Consider the following 25,363-nt stretch of genomic DNA (forward strand, 5'->3'; position numbering starts at 1 on the left):
TCACGATACTGCACTGTTCATTGTAACTTCTCCAGACCTTGCATACACATGCTTCATGCAGTTTTCTCAGCTTTTAACTACCTAAGGACTGACAGCACTTAGCAAGTTTTCACTCTTCCTTTTTATTAAAAAACCCTTTTACCTTCTCCATAGCCCTCCTCAATCCCTTCTGCTGCATACATACTCAGTACCTGAGTGCTTGCTTCACAGCACGTTACTGTGACGGCAGATCAGTCAGTATGTCTAGCTGCTGGTTTTTGAATGAATGACCTGTAAAACAAAGAAAACCCTACCAAGACCATTAGGTTACTGTGGTTTTGGAGCACCTTTTCTAAAGCTTTAACTGCACTTAACAGAAACACCACTGGGGCTACTGAAAGTTAATGTTCATCCAGGTAGTCTTGGCCTTAAATGGTACTCCTAGATACGCTTACCAGTGCATTGCTGGCTTTGCAAGGGCCCTGATCCCCACAGGGTCCACAGTGCGCCTTTCTACTCCTGTCTGAAGTTTGGCTGTTGTTCACCTAACACCTCCTTAACCACCTGCAGAATCCAGCTATCCCCCACGGTGCCTTCTGTCACTTTTTTCACCTTCTCACATTGATACCTGTCCTATCTGGCAGTTTCTTGTACCACATCTATTAGTTTCTCACATCCTGCTCAGTTAGCTTAAGTTTAACCAGGGCCTAATCAGCAGATTATTGGAAACCAAAAAAAGCAATCAGTTTAAAACTCAAAATGAAAAGCGTTGGTCTACACTAAAGTCTGATGAATTCAAGTCTGTTGTAATCAATTGATTTTAAAATTCAAACAGTGTGAGTTTTCATGTGCCTCATCTCCCTAGCCATTAGTGGAGAACTTTGAAGCGGTATTAGGTGCTTGGCAGCTTTAATGTCTTCTCCAGCATTAAGGAGACTATTTTTCTGACTTTGGTTTAATGCCAGTTCTTTCAGTTTTGAGAATAAAATAAATAGTAAAAGCTTTTCCTTTACTCTAGAAACAAAAATTTAGTTATGAAATAGCATAGTAGTTCTGAAATGTGACAGTCACAGATGCGAGTTAGTCGTGATCGCTTGAGTACGCAGCTCTTCTTTGCTTTAATAGATCCATTTCAAATGTAGAACATACTCTGATTAAACTTTTCCTTTTGACTCCCACCCATTTAATGTAGTTTTTGTAGTAAGCTCATAAATATGAGGCTAAGGACCAGCTTAATGTAAATAACTTTTCATTCAAAGCCTAATATAAATAAGAATTAAAAGAAGAACAGCAGCAAACAAAAAAGGCAAGGAAACAGTAGTCACTATAATATAATCTACAAACTCAAGTAGTGAAAAAAGGGAACAGTTTTTAATTGCTCCAAACTTGTGTGCATTACAGTGCATCATGCTGGATGGTAAAATGAATTCCAGCTGCTGCGTAAAGGGTGTATTTAAATGAGTTACCAGCATAAATTAATATCGATTTACCACAGAGAAGAAATTTTTGCTTTAAGAACAGCGGTGAACAAGATCAGTGTTGATAGATTTTGAGTTGTAGGAGTTTTTTGACTGTTAATTAGATGAGTTATGTAAGCCATTTTGTTGCAGAGTAATTTAAGGGAGCTTCTTGTTTTGGTGGACAAAGCACAGAAGACAGCAGTCCACTACCAAACAACAAATAATCCATTCAGTCTTAAAGTAACAGTTCTTTCCCCTTCTTTTTCTCCTAGGTTCCGCCACATCCTTCAGGTCCTCCTGTGGTTGGCGCACTCCAACCACCTGCTTTCACAGCACCTTTAGGAATCCCACCTCCTGGATTTGCTCCTGGAGTGCCGCCACCACCACCACCTCCATTTTTACGCCCTGGTTTCAACCCAATGCATTTACCACCAGGTATATTTATATATATTTTAGGACTATTAGTTCCTTTCTCTGACTCTGTAGCAAATAAAAGCATCTGCCATATAAGCTGTACAAATGCATTTTGGTGAAGTGATAATGACTGTTAATATGTACTCCTTTATAGGCTTTCTTCCTCCTGGACCACCACCACCTATAACTCCTCCAGTATCTGTTCCTCACACTCCAGCAGTAAACATCCCAAATTGTAAGTGCTTAGATCTCGGGCCTGCAGCAGTAGGAGGAAAGTCTCACGCCAGCAAAAACACTGACTTGTTTTTTTCCTTTTTAATATCTCAATGCATTGTTTCTTAGCTACAGCAACTGGTGTGAATGAAGACACTACAAAAGATTCATCTGTAGGCAATCCCATCCCAACAGTGGTTTCTGGAGCCAGAGGGACTGGTGAAACTACCGATAGTTCCAAAATCTATGGGACTGTTCCACCTCCTGTAGCGCCTACTAACGTACCTGCTCCTGTCACCCAAGCTATCCCACTTCTCGGTAAGTTCATGTCTGTGTATATTCTTCAGTTTGTTGTTCCCTGAATTGAAAACACAATTTTGAGTTTGCTACTGACTTAGAGTTTGTGGGAAAGCAAAGCAGGTTTTTCTAAACACAGTGAAATTTCTGCTCTTTCAGGGGGGGTTAAGTAATTTTTTAAGAGGCTTGATTTCTGCACAGAAGCAGCAGTAATTGTTTTTCTTTCAATCATTGAAGATTTGTTCTCTCAGGCACAAAAACCCCCTAACACTAAAGTCACAAAATTAAGACAGAACAAAATGCTGTCTTATAAAAATTGTAGTTTATGTCCTATAGAAAATTAACTTGCAACAAAACACCTATATGACACACAAACTATGTTTTAGACTCAACTGTCACGTGTGTAAAATTAGCTTACAGAAATCCCATATTTTTTAGTGTATTTTTAAAATCAGTGAAAATACAGTATACTACTTACACTGAGTGTAATGAGTGCATTTTAAGCAATTTTGCTGACACCAAGCTGTGTGGTGTAGCTGACGTGCTGGACAGAAGGCATGCCATCCAGAGGGACCTTGACAGGCTGGAGAGGTGGGCGCAAGACAACCTCATGAAGTTTAACATGACCAAGTGCAACGTCCCTGCATCTGCGCTGGGGCAATCCCAGGCACTGCTATGGGCTGGGCAGTGACTGGGTTGAGAGCAGCCCTGAAGAAAAGGACTTGGGTGCTGGTGGATGAGAAGCTCAACATGAGCCACCAGTGTGCACTTGAAGTCCAGAAAGCCAATCACATCCTGGGCTGCATCACAAGAAGTGTGGCCAGCAGGTCAAGGGAAGTGATTCTTCCCTTCTCCTCCACTCTGGTGAGACCCCACCTGGAGTACTGCACCCAGTTCTGGAGCCCTTATTGCAAAAAAGATAGGGATGTGCAGGAAGGTGTCCAGAGAAGGGTCATGAGGATGATCAGAGGGCTGGAGCACCTCCTGTGGAGACTGTCTTAGAAAGTTGTTTCTATTCACTCTGGAGAAGAGAAGGCTCTGAGGAGACCTTATTATGGCCTTCTGGTATCTTAAGGGGGCCTACAAGAAAGCTGTTGACGGTGTTGGGTGGTGATAGGACTAGGGGGAATGGAGCAAAACTGGAAGTGGGTAGATTTAGATTGGATGTTAGGAAGAAACTCTTTTACCATGAGGGTGGTGAGACACTGGAACAGGTTGCCCAAGGAGGTGAAGCCCTATCCCTGGAAGTTTTTAAGGCCAGGCTGGATATGGCTCTGAGCAACCTGATCTAGTGTGAGGTGTCCCTGTCCATGGCAGTGGTGTTGGAACTAGATGGTCCTTGTGGTCCCTTCCAACCCTGACGATTCTGTGATTATGTATGACATAATTTCTTTTAATAAAATGAAACCAAATGCTTTTATTCATCCATGCAGTATTACAGGGTTTTAATCCTTTTCCACAATGTATTTATTTAAATATTACAAATTGATATTTTGATTAGCAAAACCAGGCAAACTTCAGCTATCTTACATGGATTGTCTTTCACGATATGATGTGAACTTGGTTGGACTTGTAAAGAGAGTGTATGCTGTTCAATGTTGCAGAGGTCAGCTAAATACATGTTTAGAGTGGCCTTTTAGAGGTCAGTGTCATGAATATACTCAAGAGTTTTATCCACATTCTACAAAATACTATGTTTTATACACATTCTACAAAAATTATACCAATTTTAATGAGATTATTATGTTTGTGGGATTTCAGACCTCTAAATGAGTGTCTGATAAGTGAACAAAAAAGATAATTTTGCTTTAGTGTGATTCTGCCCAGAACTTCAGAGCACACACTAAATAAACCCCAACAATTTGTCTCTGTGAGAGCTCAGTGCTTTCTGGGATTTGGTGGCTAAATTTTTCAGCCGTGATGAGTGGTTTTTGGATCATTCATGTTGGAAACTTATCATAGAATCAATAAGGTTGGGAAACACCTCAAAGATCATCAAGTCCAATCTGTCACCCAACACCTCATGACTACTAAACCATGGCTTCAAGTGCCACGTCCAGTCCCCTCTTAAACACCTCCCGAGATGGTGACTCCACCACCTCCCTGGGCAGCACATTCCAATGGCTAACAACTCTCTCTGTGAGGAACTTTGTCCTTGCCTCAAGCCTAAACTTCCCCTGGTGCAGCTTGAGACTGTGTCCTCTTGTTCTGGTGCTGGTTGCCTGGGAGAAGAGACCAACCCCCACCTGACTACAACCTCCCTTCAGGTAGTTGTAGAGAGCAATAAGGTCTCCCCTGAGCCTCCTCTTCTCCAGGCTAAACAATCCCAGCTCCCTCAGCCTCTCCTCACAGGGCTGTGCTCGAGGCTTCCCACCAGCCTCGTGGTAAGGCACGTTTCAAAACGTGAAGAGCTACTTGTCTCCGAAAGTCAAGCTGCTTTGTTAAAATCTATCAAGGAGAGTATGCAAAGCCTGTAACTAACTGTTTTAGAGAATCATGGACACCTGGCAAAGAGAGAAAAGCTTAAAAAATAGATCCAGTGACACCATGGATTGAGAGACTTCTGTAGTGATAAGAATTACTGGACTATGCATTTAAGACATTCACATCTTAATAAGTTACACTTTTTATAACTGTAACACAGTATTACCAGGTTTTTCTTGAAGTTTCACGATACTGCTTCTTGTGAGGCATTCCAAGACTTTGGACTGTATTGTGTGGCTCTGCAGTTGGCTGTATCACTATCACATCAGAAAAGAGTTTACAAAATGAAGATTGGGGTGAAGTCCATTATCTGCTCATATTAGTTACTTGCACGGTAGCTTTTTTCAATTCTTACAAATTCAAGGAAGCTGACTTGGATAAATTTGAAGACCAGGAACTTGCCTTGTTTTATGAACTTGTTTACAAAGTAGTTGAGGCAGATGTGTGGTCAAAGTGACTTCTCTCAACCTTTGGTCTCATCCACAAGGGCATAGGAGAGATTTTCTTTCCACGAAATTGCATGTGTGAGCTTACACACTAGTCCTTAGAGATCTGTGTGTTTACCTAAGTAATAACATTTTAGTTTGAGCATCTTATTTCAAGGAGTAATTTATAATCAAGGAGTTAGGTAAAACCCTTCCATCCTGACTTTGGAAGTTAAAGGGGGGCTGTTCACAAACTCTCTTACCAGGTACAAGAAAACTAGAGGAAGGTTGGAATATTTTACATGATTAAAGATAAAAAGCTAGTCTCTATTGGCTTTGCTTTTAAAACATGTGGTAAGCTAACACAAACAAAACTATCTTCTTAAAACCACTTGGATTCACTTATCAAGTGAGCTTAGCCCTGCATGTGAGAGTTGAGAGCTGGTCTCTCTTTTTGCTGGAAGAAAACCATGAAAGCAGTGATGTTTTCCACCGCTCGGATCTAGATAGTAGAGAAGTGATATGCTGATCTAGGTAGCGGAGAAGTGTCCCTTGATGTCTTGCCCTTCCCATCCTCTTGAGTTCAAGAGCTGGCCAGGGTTGCATCATCATTCAGTCCTTTCATTGTGTGTGTCAGGTTTCACTGCTAGGGAAATCAAAGCATGGGAAATGGAGTGTGTCAGAGTTTCACCACGTGTACGGACATGAGATGTGATCTGCTTGTGCATCCCAGACCCGGAGCCCCGAAGCACTTGCTGCTTGGACAATGTAAATGTAGCCTTAGTGTCTGATCTATAGTCTTGAACAGGTCAGAGGCAAATCAGCTGGACTAAGCAAATGAGTAGGCACAGCATCACCCTCAGTTAGCCATGGGGAAGTGCAGACAAGGGACATCAAAGACTTCAGACTAAAGGACCTCATGTTCACGAGTATATGATTTAGCAATGTGAATAGATGACTGATTGTGTGACTGATTTCTCACAAAGTCTTCAAACTGCTTGTTAAACATTCCCATGATGTGGCGCTCCAAGCTGAGATAAGAAGGTGGAAGAAAGATTTGTTTAACAGCATCGTGAGGACTCTGCTTGGGGAAATAGGGATGAAGGGGCTTGAGCAGTGTAACATGAAGAAGGAAGAAATGTTATTTGGATATTTGGGCAGGATAGAAGAACTTCAGCAGGCTGAAGTCAAGGAATGAAGATTGCTCTGAAGAGACTGTCATAGAAATCTAAACTTAACCTTGCTTGAACCTTATGTAACCTGTATAAACACAGGAACTCTCTTCTAATTTTTGTAACTTCAAAATGAAGCTTATCTATCTGTCCAGTTTTTATATGGAAGATACATTACAAAGTAATTCACAATGGATTGTTGTAAGATTTCACATGCATTCTCGGTAATGTAACTTACCTTCTGTTCCATCACCACTAGTTTCATTCATTCCTCCAATGTAATTCTTTCATCACTACCAACAGAGACATGTTTGTGCTTCAGAGGAGTGATCCCTTGTGGACATTGTGTCTGAATTTTCTTGTGCTTGTTTCTGAAAACCACCCTTGGGTTGTTTTGATTTAGCTATATTCTTGATCATACTCATTGCTGTTACGGCTTGTTCTGAATTTGAACAAGATTATCCAGACTGTAACAGGTTTCGTGAGTGTGTGCTTATATGTCATTTTTAAGTGATCTGCAAAGCAGATATTTTTAGACTCCCTTCACATGTGCATACTGCAGAAAGTGACAGGCTTTTAAATCATTTTTTATTTGCCTGCTTGTTCTTAGTGTTGAGCAAATGCCGTGGTTTGGACCAGTAATAAACTGCTGTTGTGAGTGTTGTCTCTTGAATATTCAGATTCTGTGATCTGCTATCTTGATTAAATACACTATTGCAGTTTGTAGGTCCTGGTTTAGTGCTCTTTTTACCAGAAATCTTAAAATGACCATGACATATTCTCAAAGATGAATTATACTGTAGTTCTCATTGAACTTGGTGTTCATTTCCTGTTACTGCACGCTGAAATATTCTTTCCTTACTGCTTTGTTTTTAAGTAACTACATGGCCTTTCTCTGACTGTATTGAATTATAAAAAGACACACAATTTTCTCTGAGCTTATCAGGATATGACTGTGTCATAGAGTGGATACTTCCTCCTTCACAGGGAGGATGAGCTTTTTTATTCATGCTGGAATAAAAAAAAATCTCCTTGTGATAGCCCTCTTTAAAAGCATAACAAAACTCTGTGTTTGCTAATCATATATGTGACTGTTGCTGTCATCATGCTACTGCATGAGAATTCAGAGGTAAGGGAATATGAACTCCAAAGCACCATTCGTGGAATCCAGTTTTGGCTTGAAGATTCCCTTGACCAGGATCAGTTCAGTATTTGTTTTATAAAGCAGGATCTTTAGAACTCTTAGTATGGGTAACTAACACTGCACACATAATGTGTTTTGACTTTCATGTCCTTGTGTAAGCATCTTAATTAGGAGCAAGCTCCTACTGCCTTCAGTGATGGACAATAACTACCCTGAAAAAAGCACAGAAACTTGCCATGACTACACTATCTTAGGTGGCTTTCTTTACAATCTTGGCCTTGCCTAAAGGATTCAGTGCCAAATTGCAGGAAAACACACAAGACTTACAACATTGTCTCACTATCAAGAATTTCCAGATAGCATTTAAAACTGTTCTCATTTTAAGATGCCATATACCCCATGGGAGAGCAACAGGAGAATTAATGTGACGTGCTCATTGTTGCAGAACATCAGCATCAAACTCCAAGTGTAAACCTTTAGCCTATTCTGTTGGAATTGTAAAGCTCTTGTTCTGGTATTTCCATCAGATTTGAAAAGGAGGTTTGCTGTGTCAGGTGCAGAAAACACCATTCCTCTGCTTGCTGTAACAGCACAGCTGGGAAATAATTTAACAGAGGGTAAGAGACACTGAGCAGAGTTCAGTTACAAAAAGAATAAATTAAAAACTCAGATGCTGCATTTCTCTGTTGTTGTCAGCATTTGTAACACTGAGAGTTGTCACAAGGGAGCATGGGCTTTGTCCAGCCAGGAGAGAAGATAATCAGAAATGGGATTACAGTGACTCAGCAATCTGGCTTTTTACCTTACTTGTCAGAACAGTAAGGATGACGCTCCTGTGACCTCTGTGGATAGAAGACTTCCTCGGGACAGATGTAACATTTGGGGCTATGCCTTATGAGTAAAGTGAAATGATGAAACTTTTGGCATAGGGTGGTTGTACTTGCACCTCTGAAACCACACTTGTGCTTGGCAGTGTTTTTGCCTAGTACACTTGCATCTGTGTTCCTCATACTAAACACTCTTTGCAAGTTCTGAGGACCTTTCACTGTTCATCACTGGTAAAAGCTGCAAATAAAAACAAGTTGTGAAAGTGGTCTGTGTTTACACATTTGACAGAATAATGTATTGTGTGCAAGGTCTGAGGGTTGTATCTCCAGCATTGAAAGCCATGTCATAGCCAGGTTATGCAGAGTAAGCAGCTGGTGCAAGGGATGGTTGTATTTCATGTCCATAAGAAGAAGGCAAGGTTAGTTACTACACAAAGGCTTAGAGTTATGAAAAAATGAGAGAAATACAGGCTGGGGCATACGATTTCCCTCACTTGTTTGCACAGGTCTGAGAGAGTCATTAAATCCCTTTCAAGTTTGAGAAACTGTCCCAAGTTTTATCTGCTGTCTTCCTCTAGCATCAGACAACAAAGGGCTCTTAATTTTCCTAGCTGTTGCAGTCTGTACCACAGATTTCACTGAGTGCTTTCAGTAAACTGGGATGTGGTTTTGGATGGCTCTTTGAGAGTAAACTCTGACTGGGTGCCTGATGTGTCAGCACGAGGAAATGAATCGTTCTTTCTACAGTCTGCTTCAGCCTCACAGTTTGAGTGGCCTGACAAAGTAAAATGCATTCAACTACCCTGCTGAAAGAGGAGCTTCAGATACTGTTTACGCTGCTGCTGCACTGCATGTTGTGTAGAAATCAGGTTAAGGAATGAAATTGCTTCTGCTTGTTAAACTTAACCAAACTTATGCATACTTCCCTCTTGCTGGTGTTGCTGTAATGTACATCTGCTGCTATGGAGCAGAAGCATGGACATGCTTATTCTCTTCAGCTCATTAATTTCAGTTACTCTTTCCTGCCTTATTTTGAACCTTCCGTGGAAGAATTTACTCATCGATGAAAATATCCAAAACTTTGGAATTGAGCAAATTAACAATCTTGAAAGCTATCAATAGCCACCTGTCTGTCTTGTCAGATCTGTATTGTGAAGTCATGAGAGGAGTTTAGGTGACATACAGCCCTTGCTATGGAAAAAAGGAGAGGGGAGGGCTGTGCATTTCAAAATTAAAAGGAAAACAAACAAAAAAATCCAACCAAAAATGCACTGTTGATGCTGGAACATTGCTTTCAAGGAGTGTGGCCTGTCGAGCCATGTCTTAAAAGTGACCACTTGGAGGGGCAGGTAAGGTGATACCATGGACTGGAAGAATATTCACATCGTTGTTTCCCAAGTTAGAATGGAATAGAATAGAGTTAACCAGGTTGGAAAAGATCTTTGAGATCACCAAGTTCTCCTGATCAGCACAATGTAATTCCCATCTAATATGAACATAATGAGCACTCCAGTAAAAACGGCTTCTGTTAGAGATGTTCTTAAGCATAAGAAGTGTCATGGTGAAAGAGCAATGTGTGTCCTTCAGAAGGCTCAGCCATATTTGGGAGGGAAATGCCAAACAAATCCTGTGTAGGAAGAGGGAAGCTACAATAGCTGAGGGGAAGGTTATTGGGGTGTTGGCCCCACTGCGCTCATTAATCTCAAAGCGAAGTGCAGTTTGTACCAGTGACAGTGCCAAGTATTTAGTTCTGTACTCACAGGATCACAGCTCACCCAGGATCACAGGATGTTAGGGGAAGGTGGCACCTCAAGTACTGATTTTGGAATTGGAGCCCCTTGCTGTAGGAAGGACATTGAGGTGATGGAGCATGTCCAATGGAGGACAACAAAGCTAGTGAGGGGTCATGAACACAAGTCCTGTGAAGAGTGGCTAAGGGAGCTGGGGAGAAGAGCTGGACAAGAGGAGGCTGAGGGAAGACCTTATTGCTCTCTACAGCTATGTGAAAGGTGGTTGTAGTATGGTTGGGGCTGGTCACTCAAGTGACAAGTGACAGGAGGAGAGGAAGTGGTCTCAAGTTGTACCCGGGGAGGTTTAGACTGGAGATGAGGAAAAATACATTTACTGAAAGGGTCATTGGGCACTGGAACTTGCTGCCTGGGGAACTGGTAGAGGCACCATCCCTGGAGGTATTTTAAGAGACATTTGGACAAGGTGTTTAGGGACATGATCTAACAGTTGTGTACAGGGAGATGTTAGGTTATGGTTGGACTTGATGATCTCTTCCAGGGTTACTCTATGATTCTAGTTATTTCACATTCCAGTTCACCCAGGGAAACTTACATTCTTTGTGGAAATAAAACATTATAGTCTCACCAGAGAGAAAGGAATGCAGGATGGATTAGGAGAGATTAGTGCTTGACCTGCTGGCAAATTTTGATTCCTTTCAATTTCAGATGGGGAGTTTGAAAAACACCATGTGCTTTCACAGAGAAGCAGCTTGTTTGCAGGTAAATAGCTGCTAGTGAGCAGAAAGAGCAGCAGAGCGACTACAGAGAGCACAAGACAACACTTAATAGTCCAGTCAAAAGGAGGCACAGGAGATAAGCTGCCACATGCTTATCAGTATGAAGTCTTTGTCTGGAGCTCAGTAGTCCTTGTTCACGTTGATATCAACTGCCTTTGGGATGAGTTTTCTCAAACTACTTTTAGAGAGTTCATTTTTTTCCCCCTCTTGTGACAACCATGGTAAAAACAAAGTCCAGGAATAAAACTGCCAAATAGCTGGGTGCTGGGTTAGGTGCTATAAAGGATGGAAAATGGTGTATTAAAAAATAAAACCCAAACAAACCCACAAGTTACTTTGGTGCACCTCCTTTTAGTTTACATTCCAAGGTTTATTCTACTGAAATTAAACTTTGTTGTATCCCTTTTCTCTGGAACAGTGAATTGATCTTCTCTGTGATTTCAGGGCTCCTACCACAGCCTTGTTCTGACCTTACCCCTCCCTTTGCAGCTTGCTGTACCTGTCACCTCTTCTGTGTGTTGAAAATCTTGTTGACGACCAGTTCAAGTATTTTAACTAGAGATGATTTTGCTGGTTTGTAAGAGAAGAGAAAGGTTTAAAAGCTAACTGAAGGAGGAGATCTGTCTCTCATTAGAAGCCTGGGAAGCATAACCTATTAGGAAGGTGTTTTGTTAGCAGTCAGTTGAGGAGGCAAGACACAGAGCTGCTGGAGATGAGGAAGAGCTCTGACCTGCAAAACAGTGATGGCTTCTAGCGTGACACACTTTTGTTTCAAGACTGTGCTCCACAGTCTGTAAGCTGTCACAGGAAGGTTTGCTGTCCTGCCCCACCCTCAGTTCGTCAAATAATTTCAGAATGTTTTTGTAATTAAGCAAATTGTTTTCTTTATGCTCTTGCCAGCCTCTGATTTTACTTTGTGTGTGTTCTTGTTTGCTTCAGGCACTCAAGGAGTTGCACCACCCCCACCAGCCCCTGTTGTTGGCTTGCAGACTCCATCCACTGGCCTCTTGGGTGCCCGGCCTGGTTTGATACCTCTCCAGCGTCCGCCAGGAATGCCACCACCTCCTCTGCAGCGGTTTCCCTTGATGCCCCCTCGACACATGCCTCCCCACATGATGCACAGAGGGCCCCCGCCGGGGCCGGGGGGCTTTGGCATGCCTCCACCCCATGGAATGAAAACCCCCTTCCCACCGCCAGGTCACTTTGTGAGACCTGGGGGAATGCCAGGAAGTGGGGGGCCGGGCGGACCCGAGGAGAACAGAGACGGGAGGCAGTTTAGGAATGACAGGCAGACGTTCACGCCTAACAGAGACCAGGAAAGGTTTGGAAGGAGATCTTTTGGGAATCGGGTAGAAAACGATCGTGACCGCTACGGTAACCGCAACGATGACAGAGATCACGAGCGACTCAGTAATCGTGACAGGCGAGACTGGGGACGGAGGAGCCCTGAGCGGGAGAGACACAGAGACTTGGAGGACAGAAACAGGCGGTCCAGCGGCCATCGAGACAGGGAGAGAGATTCGCGAGACAGGGAGTCTCGCAGAGACAAGGAAGAAAACCGAGGCAAGGAGAAACCAGAGGTGACAGACAGGGCAGACGGTGACAAAAACCACGAATCTCATAGCAGCAAAACAGAAGACGCAGACATTGTTTCAGAACTTGCTGCGGGAGAGTCTGAACCTGCAAGCGTAAAACCTGTTGAAGAGTTAACACCCGAGGCTACCTCATCTGTGGAACAGGCAGACAAGGATACGGGCTCCGTGGCGGAGGCTCCTCGTTAGCGACTGGAACGCGCTGAAAGCTGACAGTGACATTTGTGGGGAGTGTAGAGCTTTAGAGTTGTACAGTCTGCTGTATTATATTTGCTTCTGCTCATATCACAGCCCCCTCGGTAGTAGCTGGCGGGGAACTGTAAGCAATCTGATTGCTTTCCCTTCTATTTAAAATAGCCACAACATAACGTGCCCCTATTGAAGAGATGATTTAAAACTATTCCCCATTTTTTGCTGTGTAACTTTTTTAAAGTTTTGACTTTAAAAAGTTTACAAAAAAAAAAAAAAATAATCAGAGGTAGAAGTGCTTTCTAGGGTTATTTTTTTTTTTCTTCTTTTTAAGTTTTTTTCCTTTTTTTTTTTTCCTCTCTTTTTTTTTCCCCTCTTTTTTTTTTTTTTTTTTTTTAATTTAAGAAAAAGGTTAAGGGTGAAAGCTCCTCGAAACAATAGGGATGTGTTTTTAATAAACTCTATTTTCGTAACAAACTTTTAACGTGTGCTATTCTTCCTACCCTGCACTGAAGCGGCACAGGAGTGTTCCCAAGCCTCTTCCCGGAGTCCGAACTGTGAACGAGAAACGCTGTACCCCCGCGGTCTGAACCAGACTGCTCTCTGCGTAGCCGTGGAAAGGAATACATCTTTTGTGTTTGTGTGTAGCTGTTCACAGAAGCAAAGTTTTTGATTTGTGATAGTAATCTTGATTATTATTATTACTACTACTATTTTTTCATTTAGATTGCTGCGTTTTAAATGATCTACTTGACCATGCTAGGGGAAAGTTAGTGGTTTTAAACTGTTCATTGAAGAGTTAACCGTTTCGTGTTCGCAATGCAATCGGTTGGTTTTCCTTTTTTCTTCAGTTTGGTTTTTTTTTTTTTTCCCCTCTCCTTTTTTATTTTGTTTTGCCTCCCTCCCAACTGGGTCTGTGGTAGATGTTGCCCTAATTTGCCTTTTTAAGGAAGTGGACACTTTCAGGCATACTTTTAAGTCTGCGTTGCTTGTGATGTTACACAACCGCTGCGTACGGCGGGCTCGGAAGCACACCGGTGCAGCATCTTTTATACCTGGCATCGCTGCTTTTTGGCAAGAGGAATCAAAGGCACCAAAACACAGCTATAAAATGCTAACCTATTTTTTTTAAACAGGGCTGGGGAAGGGAAGGGAGGCAGGGAGGGCGTGTGAGGAGTTTGCAATGCTGCCTCTCGATCCTCCACGTGAATCTGGGTTGCTGCCCTTGTCTGTGTGTTAACGATGTGATGTCTACCTCCTGTAATCCCGCAAGAGGTAGGTTTGAAATTTTTACCCAATCAGACTGATGGACAAAGGGTGCATATTCTTGCATTTGTGTTAACTTTTACCATCTCCTCTCCGTATCAGTCAGGTAATGCTGTCAGATTTTAAGAGGGCAGACGCTCTTACCTTGGTGGGCTCTCCAGGCTCAGTTGTGAGAGTCAGAGCCCGGGCAGTTCTGCCCTCACACGTAGTGGCCCCATTGCTCAGCCAGCACCAGGCCTTCCCTCGAAGCTTGTTTTAACTCTAGAAGTGTAGAGGAAAAATTGTACAAATCCTGTGCATATTTAATTTTTTTTTCTCCTTGATATAGGTGTGTTCTACTTTTAAAGTTGGGGTTTTAGCCCTTAAGTGAAGGGCAGCTGTTTTCTTACACCAGTACTTTTTGACAGCTGCTCTGTGGCCGAGGAATTTTTTCTGGGGCGGGGAGGGGAGTGGGAAAGCAAATGTGGAGTTATGGACTGGGGAGAGGACATATATTTTTATGTTCTTGCAATAGCAGAATAAAGAGAGAAAAAAACCTGTTTACATACTTGTAGTGAACTCAACTTCCATGTGTTAAAATTTGTGTCCTTAATGTTTGTTTCATGCTGGGCCAGTGGAACTAACTTTTTCTCACACAAAGCCAGACACTTGTCTTATGTTTAAGACTTGTCTTAGTAAAAGTTGCCATAATTCTGTAAGGAGGTAGATTTTTTTTAAAAGCAAATACACTTTATTAAAAGATTTGAAGAAAAGAATGAGAGAGACAGAAGGCTTTATCTGTTCACACAAATGCAACCTCGCTCTTTCCCTTACTAGGAATTTGAAAACAAAGCCCATTGAAACCATGGATCTCCTCTGTGGAACAGTTTCTTGCTGCCTTCTGAAGCAGTGACTCTGTAATAAACCGACTAGCAATACATCATCTTTACAGCATCACCAGTGTAACTGCCCTACCCCTTCTACAACTACCACCTTTCTGGCTTTAAAGTAAGACAAACCAGAAATCTATAGGTAAAGATTAATTACCTCAGTGCAAGCATCCAGCGCTGATAAACACTGTTAGCTATTTAACACCTTGGCTATTAGGCCTATGGCAGCCAGTTACAGTGATCTGTACATGAACCAAGCATTACTCCTGTGTCCTTCAATACAGCCTTGACATCTAGGCTAACATGCCATCAGACATCTAACAGGTTTGGGAGGAAAGCTGTGCATATACCAGGCTTTTGGAGCAGCAGGGGTCAGCACTGAGATTTGCAAGGGAGAAGCAGCAAGCAAGAGTGTCCAGAGCTCTCCTTGCACTATGGGTCAGCCTACCATTGTCACATTACTTGTTTTCCACCCTTAGGGGGAAGTGAAGACCATGTAACCATCCTCTGAACTTCTGAAATGCAAAGAGGTGAAGGTGGTATCTGTGGGTGTTCAGTATTTGGCATGCCCAGACTTAAAGGAGCTGGAAGGTGCAGCTGCTATCTTTATCTTGCTGCAGGAGAAGCAGCAGAGCATAGACTGATGCATGGGAGGAGGTACAGGTGGGTAGAGTGTACACCCCAGTGTTTGCCACCTGCAATGAATGTAAGTTTGAAGTGTTTCTTTACAATATTCTTGCTATACTACCAAAAGCCATTTGTAACATGCTACACTGGAATCTTGAGTGTCTAGATCAACAACCAACTACTTCCATGAATATCTTTTCTGTACAAGATAAAGGAATGTTGATACAAGTCTTCATTAAAATTAATAATACCTATTAAAAGACTTGGAGATCTGTGTTTAAGAGGTACACACAAGAAACTAATGAAAGCTGGCACCAGTATACAGTGATTAGACTGCTGGGAAGCTTTATGAAGTATGGAACTTCTGGCTCTCCTTTTTAAGGAAAGACCCACTGCACATGAGACACCCCTTGCAGAGGCTGAAGAAAGGAGTTCTCTTCAACACATCCAGGCTTTCACTGCACAACCACCCTGCAGCCAGAGGTGCAGAGAGGCACAAGGACACACATTAGCCAGACCATTGTGTGTTCGAGGCTTCCCCAGCTGCAATCATACCTGTCACCCTCCCCATTACCTTTCACAGCAAGAAAGCATTTCTGCAACGCACCAAGTGCCCTTATGTAGAGAAAACCACTGGCTGTAACATGCAGAGGATGTCAGGTTGGTGCCTGATGGGATTCTATCACAAGCAAACATGACTAGGCAAATGGCCTGACTGAGCTCAGGTCTTAAATATTCCAGGATGACTGTCTGGAAGCAACTTGGATGCCACTGGTGTCCAGAAAGTTAGCTACTGACATGAGCAAGTACAGGCCTACTTCATTCAATGAAGTCAGCAGGTAGGTTTATTCTGATATAGACAGCAAGACCAAGACATTTGCCCAGCAAGTTTATTACACAAGTTTGAAACCTACAAGTGCTGCAACTTTGCCAGGAGGAAGCCCTGATACATACAGTGCCTACTGCTCTTTGGTGAGTAGTCTTGCCAAAGCTCGTAAGGCTAAACCTCCAAATCACATGGTGTACTAGAAGTTCTGCTGCTCAGGTTGTGATCTACTACACATCTTCCATTACACAGAACAGGAGTCCAGTCAGTGAATTTATACTTAATGGTTACAACAGATGCTTTAGCAGAAGGCTACAGAGACATTCCATCAGGGTCACTTTAATTGCAACATACATCATACAAAATTAAGTCAGTCTTCACCAGTTTAAGTGATACCCAGAATGCAGAGTAGTAATGAGATTAAGTCATAAATCTGGTTTGCACAAGGAAGGGCAAGTGCAACATCTGCAATGAAATACAGCCCATTCTTCACTGTCATTTTAAGCATTTCAGGTGCAATACTTAGCTCTTCGCTATCCCAATCACACCACAAGCTAAACGAGGACCAGCATTTCCAGTTAATTTGCTCTCATTATCTCCCCCTCTACCCAGGTCATCGGATTTTTCATGGACCTAGAAGAGAATTGAAGATTTCTTAATTCATGTCATTGCATAGCTACTTCACATTTTTCACTACTCACCTTACTAGCAGCAGTGGCAAGCAGTACTGCCAGGTATCAGCAGGGTGTTACACAACAGCACCTATTGTAACTGGCATTGTATTTGGCATTGAGCCAAACTGACACTGGCTGAAGTGCTTAGAACTAGGCTTGTCTGAAAAGAAATTCAGCTGAAAGCAACTTGTTTGAACTGGAAGTCATTACACTCCCATATCTCAAGTTCCTACTAGTCCAAAAGCAAGCCTGGACTTAAGGTCACCCATAACACAAGGTTGACTGCTCTACTGCAGGCACAGTGCCTTGGCTGCACCAAAGCACTCCACTACACATCTTCCTGCTCCCTGTTTCATGCACAAGCACAGTGGCCTCAGCACCCAGAGTCCTGAGGAAAACAAGACTGACAACTCCCACATGTGGCTGAGTCCACTCCAGCTTCGCTTCCCTCCTTCCCACTGCAGCCATGACAAGTCATGCAACCAGCTACCAGACCACCACTAGCTACCAGTGTCCTGAAGAGCCCATTACCATGCCTTTTCAGTGACAACTTTTGAGCCAGACTGCCAGTTCCCTCCTCAAATCAGACTGCTTTAGTCACTCAGCTGGAAGCAAAGTTAAATGGAGAGGAACATCTTTGAAGGCAGACAGAAAACTAAAGATCTCATGACACCCAAGTGCCATACTATTACAGAGGACTCCCACACAGTTCCAAAGAACTCCCCATGTTGGAAATCTTGCACTAAGTTCTACAACAAACACCAGGGACTGGCCTCCAGGATCAAAAAGTCTCCATGCACAGTCAAATCTGCTCCAGAGTTCTTTAAAGCATCCAAGTAGGCACCAAGACACTTACCACCATGGTACGTCCGATGATGCAGTGCGGCCCGCTAAGAGAAATGACCGAATCTTCTATTGCCACTTCTGCCACTCCTCCTTTAGCAGTCACATTGCCAAGGTCTCCCACATGCCTACACAGAGATGCAGGGAAACCCATAGAGAACTTGTTTGAATTGAAAGCTCCAAGTGACGGCCTGCACAACACCACAGTCATGTACTCTACCACCTTAAACAGCACGTATGTTCTACCACCCCTGGTTAACCTTGAACCCTTCCACTATTTCAACTCCTTCATTCAAGGGATGATTAAAATTCAGTCTTAGAACTTGAAACTACAAGGCTAATCAGCTCTGGGGAAAGGCAGGCCACTCCAACAAGTCAAACCAATGGTGTACAACTCTCACAGTCAAGAGTTCCCTCACACTGATGGGGTCTCCCTCTGAGCAAAGAGCATCTCTCAAATTAGGCAAAACAGCTTTCCTGCACATACAAGGTTTGGTGTAAACACCACTGCTGTTCTTAAGAGCATTTAATGTCTATCACAAATCAGATATTCTGCAAGCAGCTGCAGGCTTTAGGTTTAATAGGATTAGTAAAAGCAGTCTATCAAGTGACAGGTCAAAAGCAGCTGCATCAAGTGCTAGCTAAGTTCTCTTCTGTACCAGGGGTGACTATTCAAGTTTGTTTGGCTTTTTCCCCACCCTACCACAGTGCTTCATCAGAACTAATCTTTATTAGGATCATTGTAGTATACTGTCCCTACACATCCAACCCAAAGAAACTGTTCAAACAATGATGTTCTGCAAGACTCTTCTATGCATACTCAGAATCTTGAATACCAACTAGCTTCTAGAACTATCCATGCATGCAGGGTGATCAGCTCAGCTCACTGAATGCTGACTACCAGCTTCTTAGACAGCCATTTCCTATTTTTAACAAAGTTCCACATGGTCTGGTCAAGGCAGTTTTCCCTTTAGAAGTTTTCTTGATTTAAGCTTTCAAGAAGTTTTAGTCTAATTGTTTCAACCCTACACTGATAGTTCTTATATCCTCCCTAAGGGTACAGCAGACTAGAGCCGCCTGTGCAGGCAGGTTACATCAGGAGCAGGATTTGATGGAGCAGAAGAAACAAAAGCCATGATGGTTCATGCAATTTCAACCTTTAGCACAGGAGCAGTTTGCTGCTAGTGAAGCCTGTGAGTGCACCATTTCATGTTGCTGTCATCCAGACAGATGACTAAAGCCAGCTTGCTTGGTCCAGCATGCAACTGATCCTCAGGTATGAATTTATCAGTGTCAGAAGGTATAGTTATGGAGATCAATGCGATCATCTGAAGGCTAATCACAATGCAAAGTTGGTTCCAATGCTAGTCCAGACTCTACCCATGTGAGACCAGCCTGTCTTCTGCACTTGCTCCTAGCTCCACTCACTACCATACTGGCAGCATTCAGTGCTTACACAGCCCCCTCCCACTCTCCAAACCAAGTCACCATACTCTTTAAACCTCAGACCTCAGGTCTCAAAGATGCAAGGGTTGCTTGAAGGTAACTGGACAATGAAACCTGCTTCCAGGGGAAGAGCTAGCTCTCAGCTCCCACAGAAGCAGACAATCAGCATAAGCATCAGACCCTGTGCTGACATAGCACACAGTCCCCAAGGCATACACACTACACTGGCTATCACAGTACCTATGCAAACAGGCTAAGGATATCCAAGCACATGCAATAAAGAGCCACCATGCCCAGGCACACAGTCTCCCATGAAGCCTCAGCACCTTCCACTTGATCCTGACTTGTGGAGCAACAAGTATGCATACAGCTCAAAAATTGACAGTCCAGGGTCCCAGTAGTCAGAAACAGGTCCTGAAACAGCAGCTGATCAACAATGGCCAAATAAAGCTTTAACACACGAATCCCACACACATTCTGAAGAACCTTCACTCAGTAGGAGCCTTATTTTGTCTTCTCTCCAAGCTATGATAATCAAGAATATGACCCAAACCCTACATTTCACCCACACTCCTGGAGTCGAGATGTCCAACAAGTCATCTAAGCTGCTAAGTAACCCCTGAAGTCCTGCAGGAATTACCAGTTTTCTTTTGATATTGCCCTGGCACTGTTCATGACCTTCCACACAAAGTAGCACTGAGATGGCTGCTCCTTTAAGTAGCTAGCCAGTAAAAGGCCAGGTGCATTAAACTCACCTTTCTGCATCACTTGGTCCACCATGCTGCTTGCCTTCAGGATTGAAGTGAGGACCTGCGCTGGTACACCCTGAAACACAACACAGCCATAGGAAGTTTGGTTTTGGAGTTGTTTAGGGGTTTGTGGGGCCTTTTTTTCAGTAGCCAGTTTAAATTCGTTGCTTATACAGTACACCAAGGTAATCCTCCTACAGCCAGAGCATGTAAAGTCACTAATGATGAAGCAGCTACTCTCCTGTTAGATGTTCTACTAATCCTCTGGAGGTAAGAAATCTACAAATTCAATAAAATCAGGAGTACTCACCCTAGAACACTGTGCTCAGGTGAAAGCTTTCCGATTTTTTTTAAACACATTTTCCAAGTATTTAGGTTAGTGCTTAATATATCAGAACTTGAAGACCAATCAAAGCGTGTTCCAAGTAGAAAAGGGGAAGAAATTCCTTACACAAGATTTGTAGACATGAGACCCGAAGTACACTTAAAGTAGTTGCTGCTGCAACACTACAAGATCTTTAAAACTGAGTAAACAGATTACAGCTGTAACTTAAAAACGTGGATAGACATCTTACCATTTGTATTGTCACCAAATTCATGCACATGGAAGCCATGCTGTCCATCAGCCAAGCCACTGATTTTTCCTGTAATTTTTACTGGTCCATTACCCTTTAACAGAAATAATTTATCATCAAAATGACCACAGCATTAAATGGTGGTGTCAAATCAAGCTCCCTAGTCGACAGGAAGCACAGACTTTTCACTACATGAACGATTAACTTACATTAACTTAGTTCTATATGCCACTAGAGTACTTCACAGAACGCTTGCATTTATTGGGTCACTACCTAAAATACACTCTGTCATGTAGCAAGAAACAAGTGGAATGCCTTTTATCAGAACGTTTGCTTTTGGGATGATCACGTATCTCCATTTGGAAGCACAAGTAACCCTGAAGTCATCCCTCCTCCACAGATACAACTTTGCCTGTATACAGCCCCTTCTTTACGGAGTACAAATGAGTATGAAGGGGGCTCTGGCCATTTCGCAATGAAAGCTCAGCTAAGCGCCGCTCGAATAGTGGTAAACAAGCTCCGTAGGAAGGCTAAGGCCGCCTCCAGCACTGAGTTCGGCGGGACGCCCTCGGGCAGGGCAAAAGCTCCCAGCCCCGCTCCGCGCTGCTAAGGCTCGCAGGCCGCCACACCGTGTCCCGGGCGCCCCGACGCTCCGAGCACCAGGCGGGCGCAGCCTCAGGGCCCCGGCAGCACCTAGATGTGCATCCCCACCCCCTCCCGTCAGCACAGCGCGGGGCCGCGGCCAAGGGAAAGCGCGGCCAAGGGAAAGCCCGCCCAGCGCTGCGCCCGTTGCCCTCCGCAGCCGCCAGGCAGGAGGGGAAAGGTGAATCGCGCCGCCCGCCCCGCGTAATGACTCAGCACCGCGGCTAGGCAAGCCCCCGGGGGAAGAGCAGAGCCACAGCGTTGCGCCCGCCGCCGGCCCTTGCCTGCTGCTGGAAGTGGATGACGCCCTGCACGGGGCCGTCCCCCTTCATCACGCATACGGCCTTCAGGGTCGCCATGTTCCCGCAATGGCCGGAGAGCTGCACTCGGCACAACCCCCAAACACCAGCCGCCGAAGACTAAGGGTCCGCCCCTCCCGCAGTCCTTATATAGGAGGGCTGTCAGCGCCGCGGCCAATCGCTGAGCCCTCGCGGGTTACGGCGTAATTATTACACGAGGTTCGGCCAATTGAGGGGAACGAGTCCCGGCAGCGCGCGGACGTGCGCCAATCGGCGGCACCCGCTTCAGAGCCAATGGGCTCTCTCGGCGGCGGCGCGCGTTGTGTAACGCCGGCGGCTGAAGCCGCCACAGGCGGTGCCATCGCCGCGGGCGACACGGCCGGGGCGGGACCCACGGCGTGACGGTAAAGGGGAGCAGGGCCTGCGCCTCGTCTGGTGGCCCGCTGGTGCCCGTCACTGGCAAACTGAGGAATGGGGCAGAAGTAGTTAGACCTCCATACTTATGTCTGCTCTGCGTTGCCTTTCGAGAGCTCTGTGCCTGTGTTTCACATCGTGGGCCAAAGGAGATGGTGTGCTTTAGAGCAGGCTCAGGCTTCCAATGTCATGGGTTTCACCCAGGCATGCGCGTTTTCTTTCAGGCATGCCCTCAAGTAGACATGGGGAGAAGCAGCTGCCATGTTGTTTTCTGCAAATGTTTTTCTTTCAGAACCTTTGCATCTTTCTCCCTGCCCTGGAGGCTTATTTCCCAGTATTACTGTGACTGAGGTGTGTCACATCCCATCAAGAACTCCCATCTAAAATGGGAGTGCGCTTTTGAAGCTGCCTTCCCTTTGCAGAGCAGGTTTTGTACAGAAGCCATCAAAGTTACCACCTGAAGCCTGCCTTGCTCAGCTGCTGACCTTTTTTACACCTTTGCATATAGGCTGCCCTCGGGGTACGTGTATGCACGGTATGCCTGGGTATGTAGTATGCAGCTTAGAGCTCTGTTTAAAGTGGAAAGCATCTTAAGTGGGGGTGACAAAATAGGGAAGGGATGACAAAATAGATTCCCTCTATGGTGGTAGCAGTGACAAATGTTAGTCTCCAAGGGAAAGTTAGCACCTGAACTGAGGAGCATATGCCTCTGCAGTTCTCTTTGATGATCTGCAACCTGCAAGCATTTTGAGAATGACAGATGACATTTAATTAATTCCTTTGGCAAACTCATGTTGCTTGTTTGTTCTGCCATGTTATTGATAGATGTGTTAAATCAGAGGCACAAAATGATTTCACAGTTGCTGGGACTTCAGGTAGCTTGTGTATGTGACTGAGGTATACATGACTGGTAGCTCAGGTGGTTTATGTGTTGGAAACAGAAGGTTTGTTTCAGACATCAGACTCAGCCATGATGCCTGAGTAATGGCTCAGGTGATATGACAGAAACAAACAGGAATATGTCTGCTTGCATGGCATATTTTTCTGCTTGACAAAGAAGCAGCAGGGGGAAAAAACCCCATGTTAAAGATGTGAAGGCTATTTGCCTGAGAAATAGATAAAAATTTGTGGTTTAATCCTGGAAAGAATCTGAGAGAATGAAAGCTGGACAGCTTCCTATCTCGGAAGCATCTTGGCACCATGAGTTAGACTCCCTAGAATTTCATTCCTGATGTGCCTGGAGAGAAGAGACTCTCTGAGTTACTTGTGAGCAAACAGGTTTGTGCTCATGGCACAACACAGCATCCTGAGTGCTTATTAGATCAAGAGCAAAGATTCCAGTGCCCTTGAGGCAAATCTTAACTTGATTTTAAATAGTTGGTAGACTTCAAGGGATAGCAGTGACTCATTCTGCTTTCAGTCACCTTTGGCTTCCCATATCACTGTCTTGACTTGTCTGTGCCCTTTCATAAAGAGGGGCATCTCGAGTGCTGTGTTGCAGTGCTTTCTCTTATTTTTATCCCTGTCTTCAAATCTGCCTGTGTTTTCATTGAGCAGGTTTATTCCTTCCTTCCTGGAAGTAAGTTTTCAACATCTGCCCTTCTTTGTGCCTCTGGATGAATGTAGGATAAACAGATGGACAAGAGACAGACATGTCAGCTTCTTGAGAGGTGAAATGATATTATCTGAAGTAATGATTTCAGAGATCTATCACATTAGGCATCGAAGCCAGGTTACCTGTGAAGGTGCCCAGTGCCTAGATCAGGCAGAATGCAGCTAACAAAGCTGATATGCTGAGAGACACAATGTTGAAGAGACCAGCAGTAGGAGGCCAAAGGAGACATGAATTTCAAGGACTTAACACGCAAGAGTTTGTGTGGTGCATGCAGAAAGAGATCAGTAATTTTATGTAGGTTATGGCCTTACCATTTAGAATGGTTGCCATTATTCTTTTCTTTTACAGGTACAAAAGTATTAATTTACATGTGTACCCTTTCACATAGCTCTTACACAAGAAGCCAGGGAAAGGGTTTGGTTTTGTTTGCTCCCATGTACTTCCTTTTGACTAGTTTTCTTAAATTTCACCAGTAGATGAAAAACTCCACCCTGAAGAAGCTGAACAGGGTGTTTGGTAGCTATACATTATTTTGCTCTTTGATGTATCCCCCTATTACAAGAGGGATATCTCCCTATTTGATGTATCCGCCCCTATTACAAGAGGGATATGGACGTGCTGGAACGTGTGCAGAGAAGGGCCATGAGGATGATCAGAAGGCTGCAGCACATCTCCTGTGAGGACAGACTGAAGGAGTTGGGGCTGTTCAGTCTGGAGAAGAGAAGGCTCCAAGGTGACCTAATTGTGGCCTTCCAGCATCTGAAGGGGGCCTACAAGAAGGCTGGGGAGGGACTTCTCAGGATCTCAGGTAGTGATAGGACTAGGGGGAATGGAATGAAGCTGGAGGTGGGGAGATTCAGGCTGGACATGAGGAGGAAGCTCTTCACCATGAGAGTGGTGAAGCCCTGGAATGGGTTGTCCAGGGAGGTGGTTGAGGCCCCGTCCCTAGAGGTGTTTAAGCCCAGGCTGGATGAGGCTCTGGCCAGGCTGATCTAGTGTGGGGTGTCCCTGCCCATGGCAGGGGGGTTGGAACTAGATCATCCTTGTGGTCCCTTCCAACCCTGACTGATACTATGATACTATGGTATCAGTGTCAAAGCAGAGAAGAAAGAAGAAAAAAAAAAAGAAGAGAAAAAAAAAGCAAGATAGGATTACAAACTTTGGTAGTAGGACAGAGAATCTGTCAGGCATGAGAAAGAGTGGCATCTCTTGCAACTCGGGCACCTCTTTCTTTGCCATCACCCTCTCTCTGCCCCATAACCTGCTTCTGCCCTCTGAGCTTGGAAGAAACCCAAGTCTTGGGTGTAGCCACACTTTTGTAGGCAAACTGCTGATAAAGTCACCTGATCTGGAGCCCAGAGGGTTGAAGTGAACACAGGAGGGACAAATGCAGGGCTGGGAGGACAGACAGCTTTGTCTCTTCACCCTGCAATACATATGCATTGTAGCCTGGGAGCAAAGCAGTTTTTAGTGACGATCAAAACTGTTGCTGTCACCGTGTAAGGGTAGGCACATATGGATCTCTGAACAGCTAGGATTCAAGACAGTCTTTGTTGTTTTCCTAATTTGCCAGTTTAAAGGGCAAATAAAATAATTAGTGTGTGATGTAGGTTAACAGAAGTCTAATCTGTATAGATAGAAGCTAATGAACTTGTAAGCAAAATCTGCAGAAGTAATGAAAAATCCCAAATCCTGATGTACTGCAAAAATATGGCACAGTAGCATGATGTCTGACTGAGGTTTTATAGGGATTAAAAAATTAGTGGGAATTTTGAGGCTTGCAGTTTCTATGGCA

The 25,363-nt window shown here is 44.0% G+C and overlaps 2 protein-coding genes across 2 annotated transcripts in view; one reads left to right on the top strand and one right to left on the bottom strand.

Moving 5' to 3' along the window:
* SCAF4 (SR-related CTD associated factor 4) overlaps window positions 1-12,952 on the top strand; it is a 46,832-nt gene extending 33,880 nt beyond the window's left edge. Inside the window, exons 18-21 of the mRNA XM_054165877.1 lie at window positions 1,712-1,874; window positions 2,008-2,088; window positions 2,196-2,384; window positions 11,882-12,952. Coding sequence (XP_054021852.1) covers window positions 1,712-1,874; window positions 2,008-2,088; window positions 2,196-2,384; window positions 11,882-12,723 — 1,275 coding nt within the window. The 3' untranslated portion in view covers window positions 12,724-12,952. The remainder of the gene's footprint in view (window positions 1-1,711; window positions 1,875-2,007; window positions 2,089-2,195; window positions 2,385-11,881) is intronic.
* A 3,407-nt stretch (window positions 12,953-16,359) lies between these two features.
* Window positions 16,360-21,644, bottom strand: SOD1 (superoxide dismutase 1). Its single transcript, XM_054165991.1, has 5 exons — window positions 21,525-21,644; window positions 20,599-20,692; window positions 20,030-20,099; window positions 17,842-17,956; window positions 16,360-16,944 (listed from the first exon to the last, which is right to left on the bottom strand). The coding sequence occupies exons 1-5, from the start codon at window positions 21,597-21,599 to the stop codon at window positions 16,834-16,836; spliced, it is 465 nt and encodes a 154-aa protein (XP_054021966.1). The 5' UTR covers window positions 21,600-21,644; the 3' UTR covers window positions 16,360-16,833.
* Between the last annotated feature and the right edge of the window lie 3,719 nt (window positions 21,645-25,363).

This window comes from Dryobates pubescens, chromosome 12, assembly GCF_014839835.1.
Source record: "Dryobates pubescens isolate bDryPub1 chromosome 12, bDryPub1.pri, whole genome shotgun sequence".
Taxonomy (NCBI): Eukaryota; Metazoa; Chordata; class Aves; order Piciformes; family Picidae; genus Dryobates; species Dryobates pubescens.

Coding starts and splice junctions, on each gene's coding strand:
- SOD1 (XM_054165991.1), bottom strand. CDS start 21,599: ATGGCGACCCTGAAGGCCGTATGCGTGATGAAGGGGGACGGCCCCGTG. Junction 20,693..21,524: donor TCATCCACTTCCAGCAGCAG/GCAAGGGCCGGC, acceptor TTTCTGTTAAAG/GGTAATGGACCAGTAAAAAT. Junction 20,100..20,598: donor ATTTGGTGACAATACAAATG/GTAAGATGTCTA, acceptor GTTGTGTTTCAG/GGTGTACCAGCGCAGGTCCT.